This window comes from Mustelus asterias, chromosome 1 (assembly GCF_964213995.1).
Source record: "Mustelus asterias chromosome 1, sMusAst1.hap1.1, whole genome shotgun sequence".
Lineage (NCBI taxonomy): Eukaryota > Metazoa > Chordata > Chondrichthyes > Carcharhiniformes > Triakidae > Mustelus > Mustelus asterias.
Window position 1 is genome coordinate 72,104,716 of NC_135801.1, and position 26,135 is coordinate 72,130,850.

The window sequence follows — 26,135 nt, forward strand, 5'->3', positions numbered from 1 at the left end:
TCCCCTGACCAGTTAAAGTGGATTCCGTTGAATCTCTGCAGCCCTGTGGTGATGCTTCTCCCACAATAAGCATTCCACAATATTGACCGTGCAATGAGAGGAGAATGACCATTCTCTGTTCTAGAGAAGATTATGGAGTGTATTTTACTCCCACAAGATTCCTTTTGGCCGCCTTTGAAAAAATTGAAAGATGCATTTGAAGCAACCTTAGTTGTGCATTGTGCATGTTGTAGGAGGTGGCAAAGACTGAGCAGAATAAACTTTCACTTCTATCATTAAAATAGTAGCAGGATTGTCTATTTATCTAGGGAACTTCATTCTGAATTTAAGCTGCTGGTCTAGGAGCTTTAAAATGTAGAGGATCATACAATCTTTGACCTGTTTGGCTGGTTCAAAAGTTTGCGAACTATTTTGTGCAACTCATCTCTTGGTTGTGGTAGAGTTCCAGTATATTGGGCCAAAATTGCTGTCAGTGGTGAATGAATATTTATGTTGCATTTGCCCATGGACTTTCTCTGGGTTTCTGCACTAGAATGTCTCTGCCAGCTATCCAAAAAGCACAGCGTCCAGTATAGAATATCTGGCACCTCGTGAGCAGAGCAAGCAATTGCATATCTCTTTATCCTGAAGGATCATGAACAAGCAGCACAGAGTCTAAGCCAGAAAGTGTCAGGAAAAGCTGACAACTTGGGATAGAAAGTGAAGAGAGAAAGAATAATTGACTTGCAAGAAAGACAAAGTAGAAAAGTAGAATTATTTGTACTTTAGATGTTAATTACTGTTTTTTAATGAAGTAAATAAGCCTTATTGCACCATTCAAAGGGTATTTATAGTGGAATGAGTTAGATGGAGCATTTTCTGATGAGTTTAGTTGATCTGAGGCAAGTACAGGGACATAACATTATTCCATGTGTTTGAATAGTGAATCATGATAAAATATAACTTTTATGCAGCATTTGGAGGGATCGAGCATCTTTTGACAGCGGCCTCCTGAATTCTGCCAGAAGTTGTCAGTTTGACATCAATAACAGCAGCACTGTCATTTTCTGTCTTTTTCTACAGCATTATCAAGCCCAATATTGTTGCTGGGTTTGAACTTGAGTAGTTTAGTTTATTTATTAGTGTTACAAGTAGGCTTACATTAATACTGCAATGAAGTTACTGTGAAAATCCCCTTGTCACCACACTCTGGCACCTGTTTGGGTACACTGAGGGAGAATTTAGCAAGGCCAATGCACCTAACCGGTATGTGTCTCAGAGTGTGGGAGGAAACTGGAGCACCTGGGGGAAACCCATGCAGACATGGGGAGAACGTGCAGACTCTGCACAGACAGTGACCCAAGCCGGTAATCTAACCTGGGTCCCTAGCGCTGTGAGGCAGCAGTGCTAACCACTGCCGCCCAGTCGTTCACATCCCTGCACTTAATGTTCTAGATTAATTACTTAAGTGGGATGTTATTGGACATAGATTTGTATTCACTAATTTATAAGGGAATTACATGCTTATGGACTTATTGCAGTGGCATTGGAAGCGAGCTCTCGTCTTGTGGATGTCCCTGAATAAACAGGGTTATGGAGCACACCTGGTTGGATTGCAGGAAAGGCTTTGTCTCAATTGTTTGCAAAAGACTCGAGCCTGATTCTACCAGTTAGTGTCAGCCTGTGCCTAGCTCAATAGTTACAGCTGTGCATTCATTAGCAGTTTACTGTTCTAACAACACTGACTTATAGTTGGACTTGAATGACTGTTGTGCACTCTGGTAGTTCGCATAATAAGCTAAGTTTCTTTTTTAGCCCAGGTTTTCTTGTATGACTTGGGTTGAAATACTCTTGGTATATGTACAAATGTCCATTCTTAGAGGAAATACTGAAGATTATTATTTCTTTTAGGCCAGAGCTAGGATTTCTGCCATTATTTGCCTTTTTTTTTGAGGTATTGTCATGTTTTGGGATTCAACAATTGATAATGCCTCTGATGTGCAGCCAACTTTCCAAGCTACTATTCATTCTCGTGTCACTTGTTTCATTTAATGACATTCAGCCTAATGAAGTTTTATTTACATCCAGAATGTGAGCCGTTGCACCAGAAAGCAACTCATTAAGGTATGCCAGGCTTGTGCTTTTAGTACTAGAATTCAGTTAAAATTTCACCGTGGCAAGTTGTAATACTGATTTAAATCTGATAAGTGCGCTAGTACCACTAGAAAATTATCAAAAAATGACGATTTTAAAACCCACTGATTCAGTAAAGCTCTTCAAGGAAAGATGCTTGCCATCCTCACCACTAAAGCATTAGTGTGGCTACAGTTGCTCACTGTTTTATTCTAAGCACCCCCAAGAGCATTGGGATTGATTTTGCTGACATTTAAAATTTTGCTTTAAACGTATTGCATATTTTTTATTCTTTAAATTTTCCTTTCATTTTCTCATTTTTAATCTTTTTACATCTCACTTTTTGACATCTCATGTATATGACCTATGAGAAATTTGTATTTCCCAATCTTTGTTTTGGAGCATTAGTCCAAGCCTCCTGCTTCTGTGCGTTGACTAGCTGAGTAAAGGTCAGTGGAATGAGCATGACTTTGAGGTTCTGGTTCCTGTCCAATTTGCAGTAATCCCTGTTTGACGTTATGCATTAAATGCTCAGTGAGAATAGGATTGAGTTCATAGCAAAGATCTCCATTAGCACTTGAAAATATTACCAGACAAATAAGGTAATGGAGGCCTGTTGCTGCTTCTGGAACCATACATGTGTTGTTATCCATTTATGGGATGTGGGTGTCACTGATTATACCAGCTTTATTGCCTATCTCTCCTTGTCCTTTAGAAGTTGGTGGTGAGCTGTCTTTTTGAACCGCTGCATTCCCTGAAGTGTATGTCGAGCCACTAAGCTGTTAGGGAGGGACTTTCAGGATTTTTACCCAGTGACAGTGAAGGAACGGTGATATATTTCCAAGTCAGGATGATGAGTGACGTGGAGGGGAGCCTCCAGGTGGTGGTGTTCCCGGGTATCTGCTGCTGTTGTCCTTGTAGATGATACTGATTGTGGGTACACTGGTTGTGGTGACATAGGACATACCCAGGTATGGTGTCGGTAGTGTCTGGGACATTATCTGTAAGGTATGATTGAGAGTATGACTATGTCAGGCTGTTGCTTGGCTGGCCTGTGAGACAGCTCTCCCAATTTTGGCACAAGCCCCAGATGTTAGTAAGGAGGACTTTGCAGGGTCAACAGGGCTGTGTTTGCCATTGTCATTTTTGATGGTCGATGTTGGTGATCCATCTGGTTTAATTCTTGTTCCATTCGTAGCAGTTGAATACAATGAGTGCCTTGCTAGACCAGTTCAGTGGGCATTTGAGCCATCCACATTGCTATCAGTCTGGTGTCACAGGTAGGCCAGGCCAGGTATGGATGGCAGGTTTCATTTCCTAAAGGACATTCGTGAACCAAATGGGTTTTTAACGATGATCAACAATGGTTATCATAAGACTTTTAATTCCAGATATTTGGGGGTTTTTTAAAAATCCACCATCTGCTGTGGTGGAATTCAAACACGGGTCCCTAAGAGCATTGTTCTGGATCCCTGGGTTACTAATCAAGTGACAATACCACTGTGCCACCGTCTTCCCCCTACTTCTGCTGATTTTGGAAAAAAGTGAGTTAGAGGGGATAAGCTTGAACCTCTCAATGAAGCAATTTTGTCAACTCTGACAGCAAGACCATCTGGCTCTCTAGTTTCATCCTTATAATTTCTTATGATCCCTAGAAGAGTACTTGTTCAGATAGATGAATAGGAAATGGAGTAAGTTACAGCCATTTATCTCTCCTCAAATAATAGTGCAAATGATAAAAATAAAATCCATCAACATCTGCAGCATTAAGTCTCCAATGCATTTGCACAAAAAATTAGATGTAGAACCAGAGAAGGTTCCGATTTGGGATATACTTTTTGTGGAGTTGGCATTTTGTTGCTATTTCTGACATTTTTGTTCCATGGTGACTCTTATTACAGGAACTGTTAGCTATTTAATTATTTGCTAACGTCAGCCAGGTTATTGGCTAACTGAGTCAGTTTAGTATCAGGTCTGATATGCTTTGTCACCAACCTGAACCTGGTGAGAAGCTTGCAGAAAAGGAGCGGAAGACCAAAACGTGGGATGTTGAAAGAAGAATGAATGCATTTTTTCAAAAGAAATTGTAATCAACAACAAGGTTGACAGTTAAATGAAAATATAATCCAATTATACATCTTTTTAGTCTTTCTTGCTTTAATGAAAATCAAAACTACAGTATCCAAATCCACATGGCAGCCTGAACAGGTGAATAGTTGAGTTTGGCTTTCATTTGCTTATTAATAAATTTGCTCATATTTTCCCCTCCTGTATACGTTGCTCTATATAAAACTATATTTGTGTGCTATGCAAATTCTGACATGACTATTTAAAATGTCACTATTGCAGATCCAATGTACTGCTGTCATTTATTGTCACTGTGTAAACATAGCACACATTTTCCTTTTGTTGTATTGAAATAGTGTGACCATATTAACTGCCAGTGCCCAGAATGAGAGAATTCTTTTTTTTGCCATTTGTGATACTACAGTCTTTTGCACAATATATAGGTACTGCTGTGCAAATAATCAGTGTAATTAATTTTATTTATTCCCAGTTGGTCTGCAAGCCCAATGGATTTTTTTTCCATGGTACTGTTAAAGCAGATATAATACTAAGCTGATGTTTCATTTGAATCATTCAATGTTGAATTTATCTCCAGTCTGTATTTAATTCACCAGCGAGTTCTCGCCCTAATGAATTGATCATTCAATGAAATATTTCCATTTTTATCTCTAATTCAATTTGATATTTTAAGTACACTAAAATACTTTTTGAAATTGAGATTAAATTCCTGTTGATTCTAGAACTATATCATTTTCAAGAACGCAAACAGCATCGCCATTATTTGGAAGCAGAGCCTAGTGGGAAAGACAGTAGAACAGCAATGGCAGGAGTTTCTGGGAGTAATTGAGGACACAGTGCAGAGGTTCATCCCAAACAAAAGAAAGGTTATCAGAGGGGGGATTAGGCAGCCATGGCTGACAAAGGAAGTCAGGGAATGCATCAAGGCAAAAGAGAGAGCCTATAATGTGGCAAAGAGTAGTGGGAAGTCAGAAGATTGGGAAGGCTATAAAAACAAACAGAGGATAACAAAGAGAGAAATAAGGAAGGAGAGGATCAAATATGAAGGTAGGCTAGCCAGTAACATTAGGAATGATAGTAAAAGTTTCTTTAAATACATTAAAAACAAACGGGAGGCAAAAGTAGACATTGGGCCGCTCCAAAATGACGCTGGTAATCTAGTGATGGGAGACAAGGAAATAGCTGAGGAACTTAATAAGTACTTTGCGTCAGTCTTCACAGTAGAAGACATGAGTAATATCCCAACAATTCAGGAAAGTCAGGGGGCAGAGTTGAATATGGTTGCCATCACAAAGGAGAAAGTGCTAGAGAAACTAAAAGGTCTGAAAATTGATAAATCTCCGGGCCCAGATGGGCTACATCCTAGAGTTCTAAAGGAGATAGCTGAAGAAATAGTGGAGGCGTTAGTTATGATCTTTCAAAAGTCACTGGAGTCAGGGAAAGTCCCAGAGGATTGGAAAATCGCTGTTGTAACCCCACTGTTCAAGAAGGGAACAAGAAAAAAGATGGGAAATTATAGGCCAATTAGCCTAACCTCAGTTGTTGGCAAAATTCTAGAATCCATCGTTCAGGATGAGATTTCTAAATTCTTGGAAGTGCAGGGTCGGATTAAGACAAGTCAGCATGGATTTAGTAAGGGGAGGTCGTGCCTGACAAACCTGTTAGAGTTCTTTGAAGAGATAACAAATAGGTTAGACCAAGGAGAGCCAATGGATGTTATCTATCTTGACTTCCAAAAGGCCTTTGACAAGGTGCCTCACGGGAGACTGCTGAGTAAAATAAGGGCCCATGGTATTCGAGGCAAGGTACTAACATGGATTGACGATTGGCTGTCAGACAGAAGGCAGCGAGTTGGGATAAAAGGTTCTTTCTCAGAATGGCAACCGGTGACAAGTGGTGTCCCGCAGGGTTCAGTGTTGGGGCCACAGCTGTTCTCTTAATATATTAACGATCTAGATGACGGGACTGGGAGCATTCTGGCCAAGTTTGCCGATGATACAAAGATAGGTGGAGGGGCAGGTAGTATTGAGGAGGTGGGGAGGCTGCAGAAAGATTTAGACAGTTTAGGAGAGTGGTCCAAGAAGTGGCTGATGAAATTCAACGTGGGCAAGTGCGAGGTCGTACACTTTGGAAAAAAGAATAGAGGCATGGACTATTTTCTAAACTGTGACAAAATTCATAATGCTAAAGTGCAAAGGGACTTGGGAGTCCTAGTCCAGGATTCTCTAAAGGTAAACTTGCAGGTTGAGTCCGTAATTAAGAAAGCAAATGTAATGTTGTCATTTATCTCAAGAGGCTTGGAATACAAAAGCAGGGATGTACTTCTGAGGCTTTATAAAGCACTGGTTAGGCCCCATTTGGAGTACTGTGAGCAATTTTGGGCCCCACACCTCAGGAAGGACATACTGGCACTGGAGCGGGTCCAGCGGAGATTCACACGGATGATCCCAGGAATGGTAGGCCTGACATACGATGAACGTCTGAGGATCGTGGGATTATATTCATTGGAGTTTAGGAGGTTGAGGGGAGATCTGATAGAAACTTACAAGATAATGAACGGCTTAGATAGGATGGACGTAGGGAAGTTGTTTCCATTAACAGGGGAGACTAGGACGCGGGGGCACAGCCTTAGAATAAAAGGGAGTCACTTTAGAACAGAGATGAGGAGAAATTTCTTCAGCCAGAGAGTGGTGGGTCTGTGGAATTCATTGCCACAGAGGGCTGTGGAGGCCGAGACGTTGAGCGTCTTCAAGACAGAAATTGATAAATTCTTGATTTCTCGAGGAATTAAGGGCTATGGGGAGAGAGCGGGTAAATGGAGTTGAAATCAACCATGATTGAATGGTGGAGTGGACTCGATGGGCCGAATGGCCTTACTTCCGCTCCTATGTCTTATGGTCTTATGATCAAATGGCGGAACAGGCTTGAAAGACCAAATTGCCTACTCATGCTAAGGTTTATAGCAATAAAATAACGACAGGGAAAGTAGATAAGGTATTTGGCGCTAGTACTATGTCAAGAATGATTTAAGGCTTTAGTTTGTCTGTACATTAGGTACTGTGTACAACTATGGAATCTGAATCTGGTGTGATAGAAGATTGCAAGGGTAAAGAATGCTACCTTGGAGAGATCTCTACTGAAATGGGTTTAGTTTAGAGGGTTATTGCTTCACTTTCAGGAAATTGACTTTTATGCTGACAGAGTAGATGGGGTTTTGTTCCTACAAGGAAAACTCAAATGTTTGGGCAACTAAACTCGACTACATGTGTACTTTTTTAAAAAAAGCTTGGCTTGAGAGCTGTCAAGACAATAGTTTTTTTTGTGGTTAGGAACTTGGCTAAAAGTAGTAACTTGAATATGCAATTCCAATTTGGGGCATGACATTTCAGCAAGGTTGTTAAGGCTTTGAAGAGGTGCAGAGGAGATCTAAGAATTATACTAGTGATTTGAGGTGCTTCCGTCCTGTAGAGATAACTAGGGAAACTGGGATTGTATCCTTGGAGCAGGGAAGATTAAGGAGAGACTTAATAGAAATGCTCAAATTATGAAGCATTTTGATCAAATAAGGAGAAACTGTTTTCACTGTCAAGTGGATCAGTGGCCTGAGGATACCAATTTAAGAAATTGGTAAAAGAACCAAAGGGAAGATTAGGAGATCTTTTAATGCAGAGTTGTGACCTTGAATGAACTGCCTCAAAGAATGATGCAGATTCAATGGTTCCTTTCAAAAGGGCATTATTTAGGAAGAAACTTTTTCAGAGACATTGGGAAAGAGTGATGCGAATTGGGTAGCTGTGATTAAAGCAAGCACGATGGGCCAAATGGCGATCTGTTGTCCTAGAAGAATCTGTTACAAAAGCATGCTGGTTTTTGAGAATAGTAATCATGAGACTACCACAGGAAATAAAAGCATGCAATGACCTTGGGTAAACTGTCTTGAAAAGTCATGATCATTTTTAAAAATGGTAAAATTAAAATATAAATCCCTGAAAAGAAAATAACTGCAGCATTGTGAATGGCGTTAATATATTTGCTCACTTGAATGGTTTAATTTGTGCTCATTGATGTTTTTCTGTTCCTTCTGTGGGATACCTGTTATCTAGTTCTATTGTGCATTAGTAATGGTGGATTGTTCAGAGCCTTAGATTTGTTGCCTTTGATTCAACAGCATTGCAATCTTTTACTAGGACAAGTTGACTACTTCAGAAGCTGTATTGTTTGGCATTGCCAACACCACAGATCCTTTTACTTAAGGCATTTTAGCACTCTATCAATATTATGATATGAAGAGGCTCCAGATTACATTATATCAGCTATCAACCATGTCCCTTTCTGTCTTGGGAGTTTCCATTGACCAGAAACTGAACTGGACTAGCTATATAAATATGCAAGCTACAAGAGGAGGTCAGAGGCTGGGAGTTCTGCAGCATGTACCTCCACCACCTGATTCCCCAAATCCTGCCCGCTTTTCACATAGCACAAGTCAAGAGTGTGATGAAATACTCACCACTTGCCTTGATGGGTGCAGCACCATCCAGCACAAAGTAGCCTGCTTGATCGGCACTCCATCCACCACCTTCAACATTCACCCTCTACACATTGGCAGCAGTCTGCAAGATGCATTACAGCAGCTTTCCAAGGCTCCTTTTGACAGTACTTAAACTCATGACCTCTACTACCTAGATGGACAAGGGCAGCAGATGCATAGGAACTGCACTACCTACAAGTTTCCCTCCAAGCCACACACCATCTTGAGTTGGAACTAAATCATCATTTCTTTACTGTTGTTGGATCAAAATCCATGAACCCCCTAACAGCATGAGTGCACATAGCACCACATGGACTGTAGTGGTTCAAGAAGGCAGCTCATTACCTCAAGGACATCCAGGGATGGGCATTAACTGCTGGCCTAGCCAGTGACGCCCACATCCTGTGAAAGATTTAATAGCTCTAGCACTTTTGAGTTGCAGGGTTGAAGGTTCCAGTTCTACTCTAGGATTGAGCACAGAAATTTAGGCTGAGACTCCATATTGAGTGAGTGCGGTCCAATCAGTGGTGCTGTCTTTTGGATTCAATGAGAGGATTGTCTCCACTGTCCTGGTCAATTAACATCACATTGTCTGATCATTGTCACACTGTACCAATTGGCTGTGTTATATTTGGACTTCAAAGGTACTTAATTGACGATAAAGCGCTTTGGAATATCTAGTGGTTATGAAAGATGTTATATAAATGCAAGTCTGGTTTTGGAGTCCAGTTTGACGTTGGCAAATGTTTAATATTTCTGTGCACTGCTGATTTAAATCCAACACTTGGGATAAGTATTTATTTATAAACTACATTAGTTTAACAAATTGTCAAAACAGCTTAGCCTGGATTTTGCAGTTAGCAGCAGAGCAGTGTCACTCCAGTTATTTTGAAGAAAGATCTAGCAAACTATGCCATGGTTACACCTTTCCCATTATTGGTCTGAAACTGGTTTTCAGAAGAGGCTTTCAGAAATATTGCTTTCAGTAAGTGGGGTAAGTGGACAGTCGTATAGAGGAGTTCTCGAACAACAAACTGAGAAAAGGCACTGTCCTGTGCTTCACATTAGATTTTATAGGGAGAAATTAATGAGAGATGCACATATGTTGAAATATAAACTTCAGAAATATTTGGTGTGGATGTTTTTATGATGAAAAAGTTGACATTCTGCAAATATAACATTGTATGTTCAGGGCCAGGGAGCTTATGTTATTATGAACTTAATATGCTGTTGAAAGCCAATTGAATGTCATTTAAGGTGTCGTTTTTTCAAATGTCTTTATGATGAGACTAAGTGGAAGTTCTTGTCAGTGATTGCATTTTTTTTAGCTTTTATTCCATCCAAAAAAACAAATTCCAATTGAATCAAATTCATAGACCCCACAAGAGAGACAAACGCAATCCAAGCTGACAGGATAAGGCATTACACCCCATCTAGGGTTTGATCTGATACTTCATTTTGGCCGAGAAGCCGAGATGACTTCAAAAAATTGCATCAGGCGATGCCTTGGTTAAACCTGATTGACTCTGCCTAATATGGGAGATCAATCTGCCTGATCATTGACTTTCCCATGCCAGGTGCTTCAGAGGTTGCTTATCAATTGTCGTTTGTGGGGACTTCAGTGCAGTTTGGGAAAGTGTGGAATCACTGTGATTTCAAGAATGTCCTATTTAACTGCATGTGCATACTCCAGAAGTCACTAAGTAAAATGCCAAAATAGGAATAATTTAGATAATGACCAGGTTTTGCTGATATTTGAGTCTTAATGTATTTGCATCATATAAATAGCTCCCATGCTGCCATTTTGAAAGGTACGTTGGAGATTATGCATACAATGATTGCAGCAAAGAATTATGTAAATCTGATGGAATGTTTCATTTAACGATGGTGTATAGTACCATTTCTACTTTTACAAGTTTTTACATGGTCTTTATGGTCTAAAAGACATGCCTATGTCGACCTTTTATTGAAGTGGAAACTGCTAAGGGTATGTATGGTTCTTGCATTGCTTGATATTGCTTAGAGGGAGATATTGCTTGTGATACAGTTTGTTATTTTTTTTCGTTCATTCATTCTAATGTTTTATACTTGGGTGCTGGTTTCATGTTTCCAGAGATTATTGTTAAATTATAGAATAAGTGAATAATGCAGCAAGGAAGGTGGTTATTTGACCCATTGTGTAGGTGCAGTCTCCTTTAAAAGAGCTATCCAATTAGTCCTAATGCCCTGCCCTTTTCCCATAACCCTGTACAATTTTCTTCAAGTATTTATCTAATTTGTTTTTGAGAAGTCACCATTGAATTTGTTTGGGCAATGCATTCCAGATCATAACTTGCTATCCATTTTTAAAAAAATAATCTTTTGCCAATTACCTTTAAATCTGTCCTTTGCTTACTCTTCAAACTATTAAAATTGTTCATGCTTTGGAATACCACTTTCCCTTCTTTCTGCTCCATGGAGAACATCCCCAGCTTCTCTAGCCTTTTCACATAGCTGAAGTCCCACATCCCTGGGGCCCTTCTGGGAAATTTCCTCTGCACCTGCTATAAAGCTTTAACATCTTCCTGAAGTGAGGTGCACAGAATTGAACGTACTTCTCAGTTGAGGCCTAACTGTGGTTTATAAAAGTTTAGTATAGCTCCTTTGTGTAACCTATTCCTTAATTTACCATAACATACAGCACAGAAGAGGCTATCAAACCCATCTTACCTTTTCCAGCTTTTTGGTAGAGCTACCCAGTTAGATAGCCAAGAATTCTTTATGCATTTTAATAGTCATTTGCTATTTATATTTAAAAACCAGGCTGATATTTTTTTTCGCATCTGTGATTTTGTTGCTTGTATAATCCAAGTTCTACAGAGCAATCTTTATTGTCATTCTGAGCACTTAAAGATGAAAATGCTATCTGTCTAATTTTCATGGTTATTTTATCAATTTTAATCAATTAAGCTCTTTTTTTTAGTTGATTTACTTCCTTTAAAATTTTACAATACAGCTTTTAAAAAAAAATCCCACATTTCCACCAGGGAAAGACATGTCTGATCATTTCATCTCCTCTTGCCTTCCAGTTCAGTTCAGGCTACTCCTACACTTTCCCTATTTTTCTGTCTGGTTCGTCAGTACCTGTGCCAGTCCTTGTGACTGAACAACAATGCCAAAGCAATGCTTCTGGTTTTTTGACTTTGCTGACTTTTCCAAAATCCAAAGAAAAGCAATCTTGGAGAACTTCAGAAAATGGACACAGTTGACAAATGTCATTACAGTTACAAACATTGAGAATATGAGATTAATGGGAAAATAAAGCAGAGGGTTGTAGCAGACTTGGAAACAGAATAGCATTCAGAAAAATAAGTGGACTTTGAGACTAACACTGAGCATGTAAAATGCAGTATGTAGCACAGACCCGGAGAAACCACAGAACAACTCTTCCCACATTTTTTGTTGGAAGATGTTCATATGCATGGTTAATGAACACACCTGATGTAAAACATGATAACGATATAATAAAAGATCTGAGCCCTTTGTTACATTGTCCTTCTCAGTTAAAATATAAATAGTTAAATGACTGCTGCCTGCTGTGAATCCGCATGTATTTTTCCACAGTTCAATACGCAACAGCTTCCACCCTGCATTCCCATTCTAATGAATAATTAAAGGTCCCAGGGGACAGGGTGCTAGTAGGCCAGTTCAAAATTGTAGTGTTACAAAGAATTGCTGTGCTTTAGCCCACTACATGTGTACAATAATATCTTGTAATGGAAAAAGAATCTTGGCAAAGATATGTATGATTCTATATATTTTACAGAAAGATAAATTTAGGCAAGCTTGTTTTATTCCAGTGAAATATTGATTTGTATTTCTTTTTTTGTATAATTCAGGACTTTATGACTTGGGCAGATGATGCTAAGGAGAGAGGCTTTGTCCTGGTATCGTTTGGGGCTGGTGTGAAGTATCTGTCCGATGACGTTGCACACAAATTAGCAGGAGCTCTGGCAAGGCTTCCTCAAAAAGTGATGTGGAGGTATGTACACACTGGGTGGCATGGCGGTTGATGGAAGAAGAGTGGAGGAAAACAATATACAATTGTTCTTTGAAAATAAATTGATTTTACTATTTTGATATTGTTCTTTGTAATGCATATTTTAAATCTGCAGATGAAGCTTTCCAAGTGTACTTTTGATTTTATAAATCAAGGTAATTTCACAGTTTTGATAAATACAAAACCATCAAGGTTTGTGATCTAAGTATAGAATGATTTCAGTGTTTATACCTCAATATCCAATTGTAATACAATAGAAATGCTGATGCATTGATAGCTGTTAATTTAAAGGTTATGCTTTTGTTAAGCACAATCATGTCAAATATGATTATGCCCATCAACAGAGTATTGTTCATAGTGAATTATAGTGAAGCATGGGTTGTATTGGGAGTGGGTTAAGTGTTCACATCTTGACTGACTTGATTTGGAAAGAAGCATGTAAGGTACCAGCTTTGTAAAGTATGTTTATTGATTGACGCTTAGAATGTCAATCATGTTTTTAAATTACTGTAGATATATAAATTCAATTTCGCTCACCAGTTTTTTTTAGTACATTTTTCATATGTTTAAATATCATCTTAGCAGATCTAATTTTTCCTTCATTATTACTTGTCTCAAATCAGCACTTTGTTAGCAAAAGATCTGCTAAAACAAATGGGCCTATTTAGTCAGTCAATGAATCAAGTGGAGGGTGGTTGGCTGTGATCATGGGAAATTTAGTGAGGGACAGCAGCATTTTTGATAACTTCAAGTTTATGGAGTTATGCATTGGAAAGCAGGATGTGCATTGGAGACAAAACATAAAGGTTTTAGTGTCAAAGCTTTTGTTTAGGTTTGTGTGTTAGTAGTCTGTCCCTTCACTTAAGTGTGAGAATGCATTGGTACGCTTAATAGTGAATCAGCCTCTTTCAAATTTACTTGAAAATTGACTGCGGCATTGACAAATTAATTGCCCTTCAATAGTGGTAATGCAGTATAAGTGTCAATTCCGGCTGCCAAAAAAACTGGAATTGTCTGAAAAAAAACATTGTGTGCCAAGCATCATTAAAAAAAAAACTGAACTGGGGCAATTCAGCTAGGTGCTGCTCTAACATAGTGTCGCACCTTTTGAAAATCTACTTTGTCTTTTGTTTCGGGCAATTCCCTTTTTGGGGGCTGCCCCTTTTAATTTGTCCTCAGTTAATTTGATTTAGTCTAACTGTTTAGTCATAAAGGTTGACTAGTATTTCCATGCTTTGAACAACCCTTAATACCACCTGATCCGGCTTGACCCGGCTTTACCCGGACTGCACATAGTCCAATCTATCTGACCCAAGATTGTTGGTTTTGAGATACTGCGCCTGCACACCAATACATCCATCCTTCCTCCCTTTGGGAGGGAGCTGCCTTTTACATTTTCAAAAAAAAAGTGCTGTTTACTCCGTGCCAATAAAGACAAGTGAAAAGTGGATCTTTTTACTTCTGTGTACAGTCAACACCAATCACCATACTGTGGGTATCACTTATATTCACTTTCCTTATTTATATTTTATTTGCTGTGTAATAGATATTCCAGGTTGCTTCAATTTCAGGAATGGAATTTAAACCTCCATAAAGTTAATTGATTCCTTAACAATTCCATGTGAACCTGAATGAATCATATGAAAACTTTATGATCATACTGTATTCCGTTTCCTAGTATGTCAAAGACTTGTATCAGACTGAAAAAGATGGTCTAGTTAAATATTTTTCTGTCAATTTCTAATTTGAAATATATTTCAGTAATTTTAATATTGGATCTGATCAAATGTTAGCTGTCGTGTTGAATACATGATCACTTGAAAGTGCTGTCGTGCTGTGGTACAATTTGTACATTTTCTTCCCATAAAATGTCCCCTCATCATGAAATGTTATACTATCCGCAGGAAATTGATCACGTACACTATTTACAAATAATTTGATAGATTTGTCAAATCCAGGTTAATTCCTGTGAATTATATAGGCCGGTAGCTCTGTGCAAGGTTTATTCAAATTGAACAAGAGAAAGAGCTGGGAAATGGCAAAATTGATCCTTTCAGCTTGTTAGAAAGCACAGTAATAGATCTCTTTCTACCTGCATTAGCTGCATTCTGTTTGGTTTATGCCTAGTTTGCCTCTTCTGATATTTCGGCTCTTCGGAGGAGAATGTAGGTGATCTGATTAGTAAATTTGCAGATGGCACAAAGATTCGGGGAGCTGCGGACAGCGAGGAGGATTGCCAGAGGATGTAGCAGGATATAGATAGACTGGAGACTTGGGCAGGAAAATGGAACTTAATCAAGGTGATGCATTTTTGAAGGTCTGATGCAGGAATGAAGTGAACAGTATGTGGCAGAACCTTTAAAGGCATTAACATACAGAGGAAACCAGACGTGCAGGTCCACAGCTCCCTGAAAGTGGCAACACAAGTGGATAACGTGGTCAAGAAAGCATATGACATGCTTGCCTTCATTGATCGGGGCATAGAGTATAAAAATTGGCAAGTCATGTTGAAATTGTATAGAACTTTAGTTAGGCCACATTTGGAATTTTGCGTACAGTTCTGGTTGCCACACTAACAAAAGGATGTGGAGGCTTTGGAGAGCGTACAGAAAAGGTTTACCAGGATGTTGCCTCATTTGGAGCATATTAGCTATGAGGAGAGATTGGACAAACATGGTTTGTTTTCACTTGAATGTTGGAGGCTGAGGGACGACCTGATAGAAGTTCTCAAAATTATGAGAGGCATGGACAGTTGGAGTCTTTTTCCCAGGGTAGAAATGTGAATTACTAGAGGATAGAAAAGGGGGAAAGTTTTAAAGGAAATGTGGTTTAAAGGAGATGCAAGAGGCAAGTTTCTTTGCACCAGAGGGTGGTAAGTGCCTGGAATGCACTGCCAGAGAAGATGGTACAAATAGATACAATAGGGTTTAAGAGGCATCTTAATATACATGAATAGATAGAGGGATATGGACTGCATAGAGACAAAAGGTCTGTAGTTTAGTTTACAAAGGTGTCATGTGTCATGCAGGCTTGGGCTGAATAGTCTGTTCCTGTGCGGTACTATTCTTTGTTTTTTCTTAGATCTATACCCAGTTCTCTATTCAGGACGGTATAAGAATGTAACATTAGAAATAGGATTTTGTTTTATTTCCTGTCCTGTTGCTTTAGAATCATGTACGTTTCAATGAGTGCAAATCCTCTGTGATTCAAGTGGTAAGATCTGGGCTTGTGTCTGCGATGAGTGGACCCTATGGAAGTCCTGATGCACACAGGTGCTGCAATTGCCTGAAAGATTAGCATTTCCAAGGAACTGATTCATGCTGCTTCAAACACTGTACATGTCACTTAGCACTGATTTCAGTGTTAGAGACTTGGGCTAGATGCACTCTACTTGATATATTTGCCTGAGAAATGTTACGCAGGTTCATCTACCCCCAACCCCACCATGAGGTCAGAAGTGAGGATGTTCTCTATAGTACCATTTGCAATTTTTCAGGTACTGAAGCAGTTCCGTGTCCATATGCAGAAAGACCTAAACAGCATTTGAGCTTGGGCTAAGTGGCATTTAACCATTGCACCATGGAGGTGCAACCTGCCCAGGCAATGCCCAGCTCCAACATGATCCAACCTCTTATCACCTCGAAGGACAAGGGCGATAGATGCATGGGAACACTAACACCAGCAAGTTCCCTTCCAAGGCACACGCCATCCTGACTTGGAATACCGCTGCTCCTTCACTGTTGCTGGATCAAAATCCTGGGACTCTTCCTAACAGCACTTGGTTCATGAAGGTAGCTCACCACCATCTTCTTGCAGGCAACTCTTGTCGGGCAACAAATGGTGGCCTTGGCAACCACGTCCATATCCCATGAAAAATATGTTATCTTAATATCCTCACTTCTGGTTACATTCTGGTATATAATTTGTTATTTTTTTTAAAGATAGAAAAAATATTTGTTCAATAACTCTGCTATTTTCTCATTCCCTATGGTTCCTTGGAGGTAAATAAAGGAGAAAACAATATTAACTTTAGTTATTCTCCTTTTTATATACTTGTAAAACTATTGCAATCTCATTAAAAAATATATATATATTTATTCCTGGCTAATTTACGCATTCTATTTTTCCCTTCTATCAACTTGTGGGAGCCCATTGCTGTTTTTGTTTTTAAAAACATTCCCAATCCTCAGGCTTACTGCTATTCTTTGTAACATTATAAATCACTTATTTTAATCTAGCATTATCCTTAACTTGTTTAGGAAGCCAAGGATGGATATTTTTTGCTTAGATTTTTGTAATGGAACGTGTGAACATTTTGAATTTTTTTGTTAGATGTTTCTGACTTTATTTAACAGCATTTTTACAGCTCAAATGTAGTCAGCTGTCCCTTCATACCTATGTAATTGCATTTGTTTAAGTTGAATATTCGTAATTGAGACTGGAGTATGCTGCTTTCAAACTTAATATGGAAACAAGTTGTCTTATGATTGCTATTTCCTAGCAGATTGGTTACAATTAGATTAACAACTAATTATGCCTCATTGCATGATACTGTATATGAGGGTTTTATCACTGGTTCCATAATGTATTGTTCCAGAAACTGTCACTAAAATATTCTACAAACTAATCTTCCAGCCTACCTTTGCAAATTTGATCCAGCCTGTATGAAGATTAAAGACTTCCACAGTTATTAGATAGCCATTATACATTATCCTGTAATTCTTTGCTTCATGCTGTGTTCAGCGGTATAAACTACTACTCCCAGTGTTTTCTTACCCTTATATCCACCCATACTGATTCTACTTGACCTTCTGAGCTCAGATCCTTTGTTGCTAATGTCCATCCTTTACTGTCAGGGCTACTGCTGCTCCTCCACTCTGTTTGCCGTTTTGAAATATTGTATGCCCTGGATATTTATTTCCCACCTTGTAACCATGTATTTGTAATGGTGATTAGATCTAAACCATTTGACTCTATTTGTGCCATTAATTCATCAATCTGTTTGTATGCTCAGATTTTTAGAAGTCTTTTATTATTTGCATGGACCTTATTCACTGATGCATTATTACTGTTAAACTCGTGGTCCTTTCCTGACCCAATCTGCTTGACTTTACCCAAAATTGCTACTGTCTTGACTTTTCTCTAGATTTATAAATCTCCCTTCACTGAAGTCCTCTCCCACCTTGTTAGTTGAAAATCCTATCCGCAGCCTAGTTATATGATTTGCCAGAACACCAGCCTGGTTTAAGTGGTGCTCATGCCAATGGAATAGTTCACTCTCTCCCACGTACTGGTGCTAATGTGCCCGTGTATCAAAAGCCTTCCCACTCCACTCTGAGCCACATGTTTAATTCTAATCATCTTGACCCTATTGCAATAGGGTGTGGTTCAGTTCATGATCTAAAGATGATTACCTTTGGGGTCCTGCATTTTAACTTTGACCCTAATGCAGCATCACATTATTCCTAATTCTACCTAAGTCATTGGTGCCTATGTGGACCATGACAATCTGCACCTCTCCAGCCATGAGAAGATGTCCTTAACCCTAGCACTGGACAGGCGACAGAATTTTTGGAATTCCTACTTGTGGCTGCAGAGAGCAATCTACCCCACTGATTACACTGGCCCCTATGGCTACATTCCTTTTTTGGTAACTCTATTTTGACTGGTAGCCTGCACCAGGGTGCCATGATCCACCCTGAAGTTCTTGTTCTCATCAAAAAGTCGCAAACACTTAATTTTCTGTATTGAGTGCCTGTCATATTTATAACAAAACAGATGAATCGTGCAGCTCAAAAATAAATATGACCTGATAGCCCTAACAGTGACATGGCTACAAGGTGGCCAATGCTGGGAGCTGAATATTCAAGGGTAGTTGACATTTTGGAAGGCGAGGAAGCAAGGGAAAGATGGTGGGGTAGCTCTGTTAATTAAGAATATTGATACGATAGTGAGTAATGAACTTCATTCTAAAATCAGAGCATAAGATCGGTTTGGGTAGCGATAAATAATAGGAAAAGTAACCAGTCAATTATGGGAATAATTTATAGGCCTCCTAGCAATAAGGACACTGTAGGATGGGGTATACAGGAAGGAAACATGGCGACCTCCAAGAAAGATATTGCAATAATCATGGGTGCTTTTTAATCTATATATAGATTGGATTAGTCAGATTGGTAAAGGCAGCCTGAAAGATAAGTTTTTATAGTGATTTTTGAGCACCACATTCTGGAGCCGACCAGGAAGCTGACTATTCTAAATCTGGTAATGTGCAATGTGACAGGATTAATTAATGACCTCCAGGAGGGTGTCTCTAGGAAGGAGTAATTATAATATGATTGGATTTCACATTCAGTGTGAAGGAGAAAAAAGTGTGTCTAGGACTAGTATTTAAAATGAAATAAAGGCAATTACAAGAATATGAAGACAGCTGGTTAAAATGACCGAGAAAGCTAGAATAAGGGGTAGATCAGTAAGAGATGCAGTGGCAGACAGATATTTAGCTAGCAATATAAAAATACGTAGTAAGAATTTCTACAAGTATTTGATTTATTATTGTCACATATATTAACATAGTGAGAAGTATTGTTTCTTGCACGCTATACAGACAAAGCATACCATTCATAGAGAAGGAAACGAGAGTGCAGAATGTAAGGTGTAGAGAAAGGTCTACTTAATGCAAGGTAATTCCATTCAAAAGTCTGACAGCAGCAGGGAAGAAGCTGTTCTTGAGTCAGTTGGTACATGACCTCAGACTTTTGTATCTTTTTCCCGAAGGAAGAAGGTGGAAGAGAGAATGCCCGGAGTGCGTGGGGTCCTTAATTATGCTGGCTGCTTTGCTGAGGCAGCAGGAAGTGTAGACAGAGTCAATGGATGGGAGGCTGGTTTGCGTGATGGATTGGGCTACATGCATGTCCTTTTGTAGTTCCTTGCGGTTTTGGGCAGAGCAGGAGCCATACCAAGCTGTGATACAACCAGAAAGAATGCTTTCTATGGTGCATCTGTAAAAGTTGGAGAGTCATAACTGACATGCCAAATTTCCTTTGTCTTCTGAGAAAGTAGAGGCGTTGCTGAGCTTTCTTAACTATAATGTTGGCATGGGGGGACTAGGGCAGGTTGTTGGTGATCTGGACAACTAACAACTTGAAGCTCTCGACCCTTTCTACTTCGTCCCCGTAGATGTAGACGGGCATGTTTTCCTTTACACTTCCTGAAGTCGATGACAATCTCCTTCATTTTGTTGACATTGAGGGAGAGATTATTGTTGCTGCACCAGTTCACCAGATTCTCTATCTCATTCCTGTACTCTGTCTCGTCATTGTTTGAGATTCGACCCACTACGGTGGTGTTGTCAGCAAACTTGAAAATCGAATTGGAGGGGAATTTGGCCCCACAGTCATGGATGAATAAGGAGTATTACTAGTATTTAAACAAGGAATAGAGTAAGTGAGCCTGGATCCTCGAGTGTGACTCTAGGAAATGAATAATGAAAACTATGGAAATGGCAGAAGCGATAAACAGATTCTGTCTGTCTTTACTGTAGAACATCTCAGAAATACTTACAAATCAACTGGCTTACTATGAGGGAGGAACTTAAAAACAATTATAATCATCAGAGGGTACTGGGAAGCTATTAGAACAGAGGTTGCATCAGATTGGAAAATAGTGAATGTAACTCCTTTATTAACAAAAGAGGGAGACAAGCGGGAAACAACAGGGCAGTTAGCCTATCTGTTGCATGGAAAATACTGGAATATTTTAAGGACACTTTGTCTGACATAATTAAGATTTACTAAGTCAACCTGATTTTGTGGAAGGGAAATTGTGTTTGACTAATTTATTAGAGTTCTCTGAGCAAGTAATGAAAAATGTGAATAAAGGGGAACTTGTTGATTTGGTGCACTTTGAGATTTCCAAAAGGGGTTTGATAGGACCATAAGACATAGGAGCAGAATTAGGCCATTCGGCCCATCGAGTCTGCTCCGCCATTCAATCATGGCTGGTATTTTTCTCATCCCCATTCTCCTGCCTTTTTCTCATAACCCCTGATCCCCTTATTAATCAAGAACCTATCTATCTGTCTTAAAGACTCAATGACCTGGTCTCCACAGCCTTCTGTGGCAAAGAGTTCCACAGATTCAACACTCTCTGGCTGAAGAAATTCCTCCTAATCTCTGTTTTAAAGGATCGTCTCTTTAGCCTGAGGTTGTGCCTTCTGGTTCTAGTTTTTCTTACAAATGGAAATGTCCTCTCCATGTCCACTCTCCAGGCCTCGCAGTATCCTGTAAATTTCAATAAGATCCCCCCCCTCATCCTTCTAAACTCAAATGAGTACTGACCCAGAGTCCTCAACCGTTCCTCATACAAGCTCTTGATTCCAGGGATCATTCTTGAGAACCTCCTCTGGACCCTGTCCAAGGCCAGCACATTCTTCCTTAGATATGGGGCTCAAAACTGCTCACTATACTCCAAATGGGGTCTGACCAGAGCCTTATGCAGCCTCAGAATTACATCCCTGCTCTTGTATTCTAGCCCTCTCGACATGAATGCTAACATTGCATTTGCTTTTCTAACTGCCGACCGAACCTGCACGTTAACTTTAAGAAAATCTTGGACAATGACTCCCAAGACCCTTTGTGTTTCTGATTTCCTAAGCATTTCCCCATTTAGAAAATAGTCTATGCCTCCTTCCAAAGTGCATAACCTCTCACTTTTCCACATTGTATTCCATCTGCCACTTTGCCCACTCTCCTAACCTGTCCAAATCCTTCTGCAGCCCCCCTGCTTCCTCACACTACCTGTCCCTCTACATATTTTTGTATCATCTGCAAACATCAAAGGGTGCCACATCAAACATTAGTACACAAAATAAGTGGAGTGTATGAGGTAACATATTAACATGGGTAGAGGATTGGTTAACTAATAGGAAACAATAGGGATGAATGGGTCATGTTTGGGTTGGCAAGTGGAGTCCCACCAATTGAGTATTGGGGCCTCAACTATTTACAATCTATATCAATAAATTGGATGAAGGGACCAAATGTATAGTAGCTGAATTTGTTGACGACACAAATAAGAAAATAAGTTGTCAAAAACGAATTAGAGAGCCTGCAAAGGGATTTAGACAGATGAAGTGATGGGCAAAAAATTGGCAAATGGAGTATAATGTGAAAAACTGAACTTATCCACTTTGTGTATGGAGCAGGAGTAGGCCACCTGGCCCTTCAAACCTGCTCCACCATTCAATAAGACCATGGCTGATCTGACTATAACCTCCTGCCTACACCTGATAACTTTTCACCCCCTTGTTTAGCAAGAAGAATAGAAAAGCAGCATATTATTTAAATGGAAAAAGATTGCAGAACACTGGTGCAGAGGGAACTGGGTGCCCTGGTACATGAATCTTAAAGTTAGTATAACAGTACAGCAAGTCATCAGAAAAGTGAATGGAAAGTTGTCACCTATTGCAAGGAGAATGGAATATAAAAATAAGGAAGTTTCCAACAGTTGCGCAGGATGTTGCTGAGTTTATATCTGAAGTACTGTGTGCAGTTTTGGTCTAATTTTGTGGTGCTTATCTGTGAAGACTTTTATAAAAACCTCTTTTTTTCCCTCAGCAGCTTGTATGTGATTTTTAAACTTGTATGGTTATTAACCCTTTCAGGGGGTAAACAGGAAAGTGGAGTTGAGGCCACAGTTAGATTAGCCATGATCTGCAGGCTTGGGGCTAAATGGCTGCATCCACCAAATTGGTATGTTCATATGTATGCTTGGTCAAAGTCAAGGGCTGAGGACCTTCCATCAATACATACTAGATCCTCATACCTTCCTGGCTCACAGCCATACTTGCCTGCCCTTGACATTTGTCCAACCTAAGGGGGTGAGAGATTGCCTCCTGGAACAAGTGTCCAAATACATCTCCGTCCTGATGCTCCACAGTATCCGCAATTTGGACTCCAGCTCAACAACTCCGAGATGATTAAGATGCACACACTTAGATGCGGTTCTCTGGGACTGCAATGAGTTTAACAAACTCCCACATGTTGCAGTTACAACACACCACTGTCCTACCATGTTCATCAAACCTTATTCATTTGATTTGTTAACTAGTGTTAGGGACCAGATCAGAAACTCCAAGGTATATTATGAAATTAGCTGTTGGCATTCGTGTGAGCATAAGGTATTTTGCTCCATGTGTGATTCTATTGACCCGCTAGGAAGCTTTGGTTATAATAAACTTTATTCAACAACAACAATTAAAATATAACAAAGAATTAGCATAACTTTTACCAATTGAAATACTTTACCATGACCAGGTATAATTCTTAACTGCTAGCTATCTTTATAGTTCCAATTTAAGCAATATCCCCACAGACGTAAACCTCTCTTCAGAATCAGTTATAAAACACAGGCTTGCGGGGGGTGCTAGGCTTACAGCCTTTTAAGACCACTGGGCAAAGAGGCTTCTGACTTCCAGACAGCAGCCTCCAGAGAGAGATCTGTCTTCAAACAGCAGAACTTCAGAGAAAGAGACCATTTTCTGGCAGGTCCTGGACTCCAGCCTCCAGAGAAAGACGTAGCTACTGCACTGTAAAGATTCAAAATAGTAACTAACTGTTTGTTTACCTCTAAGCCTAATTCTGTCCAATCGCATGATTTTCCTGTCAATCAACCCTACTCTGCAGGGGAATGCACTAAAATAACAAAGTTGCATTGGCCGAGAATAAAACAAATGCTCTAACAATTAGGATCAGTTGTGTTTCTGCATGCTCAGCATGTGGGCTGCCTGGTGTAGACAAAGCGGCACCAGGTAACTAGAACTGACTTCTAAACAAAAATCCTTCAAGAAGCACGACACGCACATATTTCTTAAAGGCACAGTATCGTCTCACTAGTTACTAATTCAGTAAAGTAATAACAAATTACAGTCTCCTAGTTTTGAGATAAAAGAACATTACCAGCTACTGGAGTTAAAACAGGAGAATAGAAGGACTTTCTTCCCCCTTTGAATCTAATTCCCACTTGCACCAAATTCCCAACTTAATATTTGATGCACAAAGGACACTGTTCCCTGGGCTTCCCAACTCTGATAGTAAACACTGTCTTTTTTTTGGTACCTTTCATTCCTTGCATTTCAACCAAAAAACCCAGTTCAAATTGAGTCCAATTCCTGGTCCCCATGGGAGTGACAATTAAGATCCAAGCTGACAGAATGAGGCATTGCACCCCTTCTGGGCTTGACCTAATGCTTCATAGCCAAAAAGCCGAGATGACTTTGAAAAATTGCATCAGGTAAAGCCTTGGTTTAACCTCATTGGCTATCCTGAACCTTTACTCTACCCTAGCCTGGGCAAACCACCATCGCTGGCTCAGACCCAAGTTACAACTGTTGGTTAGCTTGCCACAATAATTAACACTTATCCAGGCAGTCAGTTTAGCTTGATTAACTATTATTGGTAGGTAGTGTTATTAGCTAGGTATCTTAACTAGCTTTTGCAGTTTCTTTTCCAGTTTTAAAATCCTAAATCCGAACCTAACTATTAATCTAAATAACAGCTTGAGAGATACTTACCAGAGATCCCACTTTCAACAAATTCCTGACGTAGCACTCTGTTAATCATTTATATGCTCATTACTCTGAAGACTGCTCCTTTCTCGCCCCAGTGGTCTCTTCGCAGAGCTGCTTGGGTATTTTAAAAGGTGCAGGTGAAACAGAAAAAAATAGAGAAAAAGAGAAATGGAATTGGAGGCAAAGAGAGAGAACAGAAGTAAAAATAGACGACAGATTTTCTGGTCTGTCTGAACATCTTGCATGTTGTTGCCTCCCATTAATTTATTTGGTATGAGGAAAGGGAAAGAAAGTGAACAGTTGGTAGCCTGACTAAGCAGAATTGTGAAACAATTATCCACTTGTGAAAAATATTCATTAATTGACGGCTGCTATCTTGATCCATTCACAGTCTAGAATAAGTTTCCAAGGCAATTCTTCTTGTCTGCAAAGTAGTAATCAACAAAACCTGAGGTGTGGCAACATATGTTAGGGACTAAGAGCAATTGCAGATAGTTTTCCAGTAACACTGTTTTGCAAGTTGCCAATGCAACATCACCATCTTCTGGTAGATGTAGAACATTTCTATCCCTGAACCTCAGTTTTCTAAGTGTAGAGGATCACTTAAGTGCACAAGTAGTGTCTGTGAGCTGTGTCCGTGCACGGAGAAAACTCTAACTTTACCCTGCATCATCATTTTCTGAATCAATGCCTTGCTGGATGATTTTGCTGCAAACGTTTTCTGAAGACTCCTTAATTATGTTGTCATAAGTTTTACAAAAAAAAAGCATTTGTCGGGTGGTTTGGTAGTTGATTTAAATGTCTCATGTTTTTCCTTGCAAACTTTATGTAGAACATAGTGTTGGAAAGTACTGGGATTGAAAACTGCTTCTGTCAGCTTCCAAATGCATTGTGACAGCTCTAATTAAAGTCACTACTGGCATCCACTGTGTCTATGCTGCACTTCCATCTTGCCTATTGTCTTTGACATCACTCTGTGATAATCGATTCAGGACTACTATCTGGACAAAGCTCTGGAATGAGGAGAAATCGCAAATAGCACCTATAGGAATTTCAATGGAATTTATTGGTATGTCTGGAATAAACATCTTGAAATTACCGGAATGTCTTCTGGGAAGGAGGTCTGCTGCCTTTATTTATCTGGTCTGGTTCACGAGACTCCAGACGCACAGCAATGTGATTGGCGCTTGGGTCTAGCAAGCCACTCGGTTGAATCAAACCACTACAGAAAAGTTAAATAAGAATAAAACTGGATGGACTATCTGGCATTGACTTGGACACTGGATATGCACCCTGCCTATTTCTCCACATTCCATTGGGGGCTTGTGCCAAAATTTGAGAGCACTGTCCCGCCGCCTAGTCAAGCAGCAACTACCATGTTATATTCTCAGAATCATCCCTTACAGCCAGGCTCTCCAACACTACGTTGCCAACCTGAGTATGTCCTATTCCACTGGTAGGGCAGACTGACTAGAGGTGGTGGCACAACAGGAGGAGAGAGTATTCTTAGGTGTCCTCAATATCGACTCTGGAACTCCATGAAATCTCATGGCATCAAGTCCAACATGGGCATAAAATCGCATGATAATCATTTACCATCCTGTGTTGAATACCACTTGGAAGAAACACTGAGAGTAACAAAGCCACAATACATTAGGGGGGGGGGGTTGGGGGGCGGGGGGGGGGGGGGGGGGGGGGTGGTGGGAGAAGACTTCAATGTCGATACGATTTGATATTGCAACTGTGGACCGAACTGGTCGAGTCCTGGTGGATATATCTACCAGACTGGACCTACGGCTGGT

At 39.8% G+C, this 26,135-nt stretch overlaps 1 protein-coding gene across 1 annotated transcript in view; it reads left to right on the forward strand.

Annotated features, from left to right (window-relative positions):
* The window catches only part of ugt8 (UDP glycosyltransferase 8), an 83,868-nt gene that overhangs the window by 39,439 nt on the left and 18,294 nt on the right, over window positions 1-26,135 (forward strand). The window contains exon 3 of the mRNA XM_078213800.1: window positions 12,604-12,746. Coding sequence (XP_078069926.1) covers window positions 12,604-12,746 — 143 coding nt within the window. The remainder of the gene's footprint in view (window positions 1-12,603; window positions 12,747-26,135) is intronic.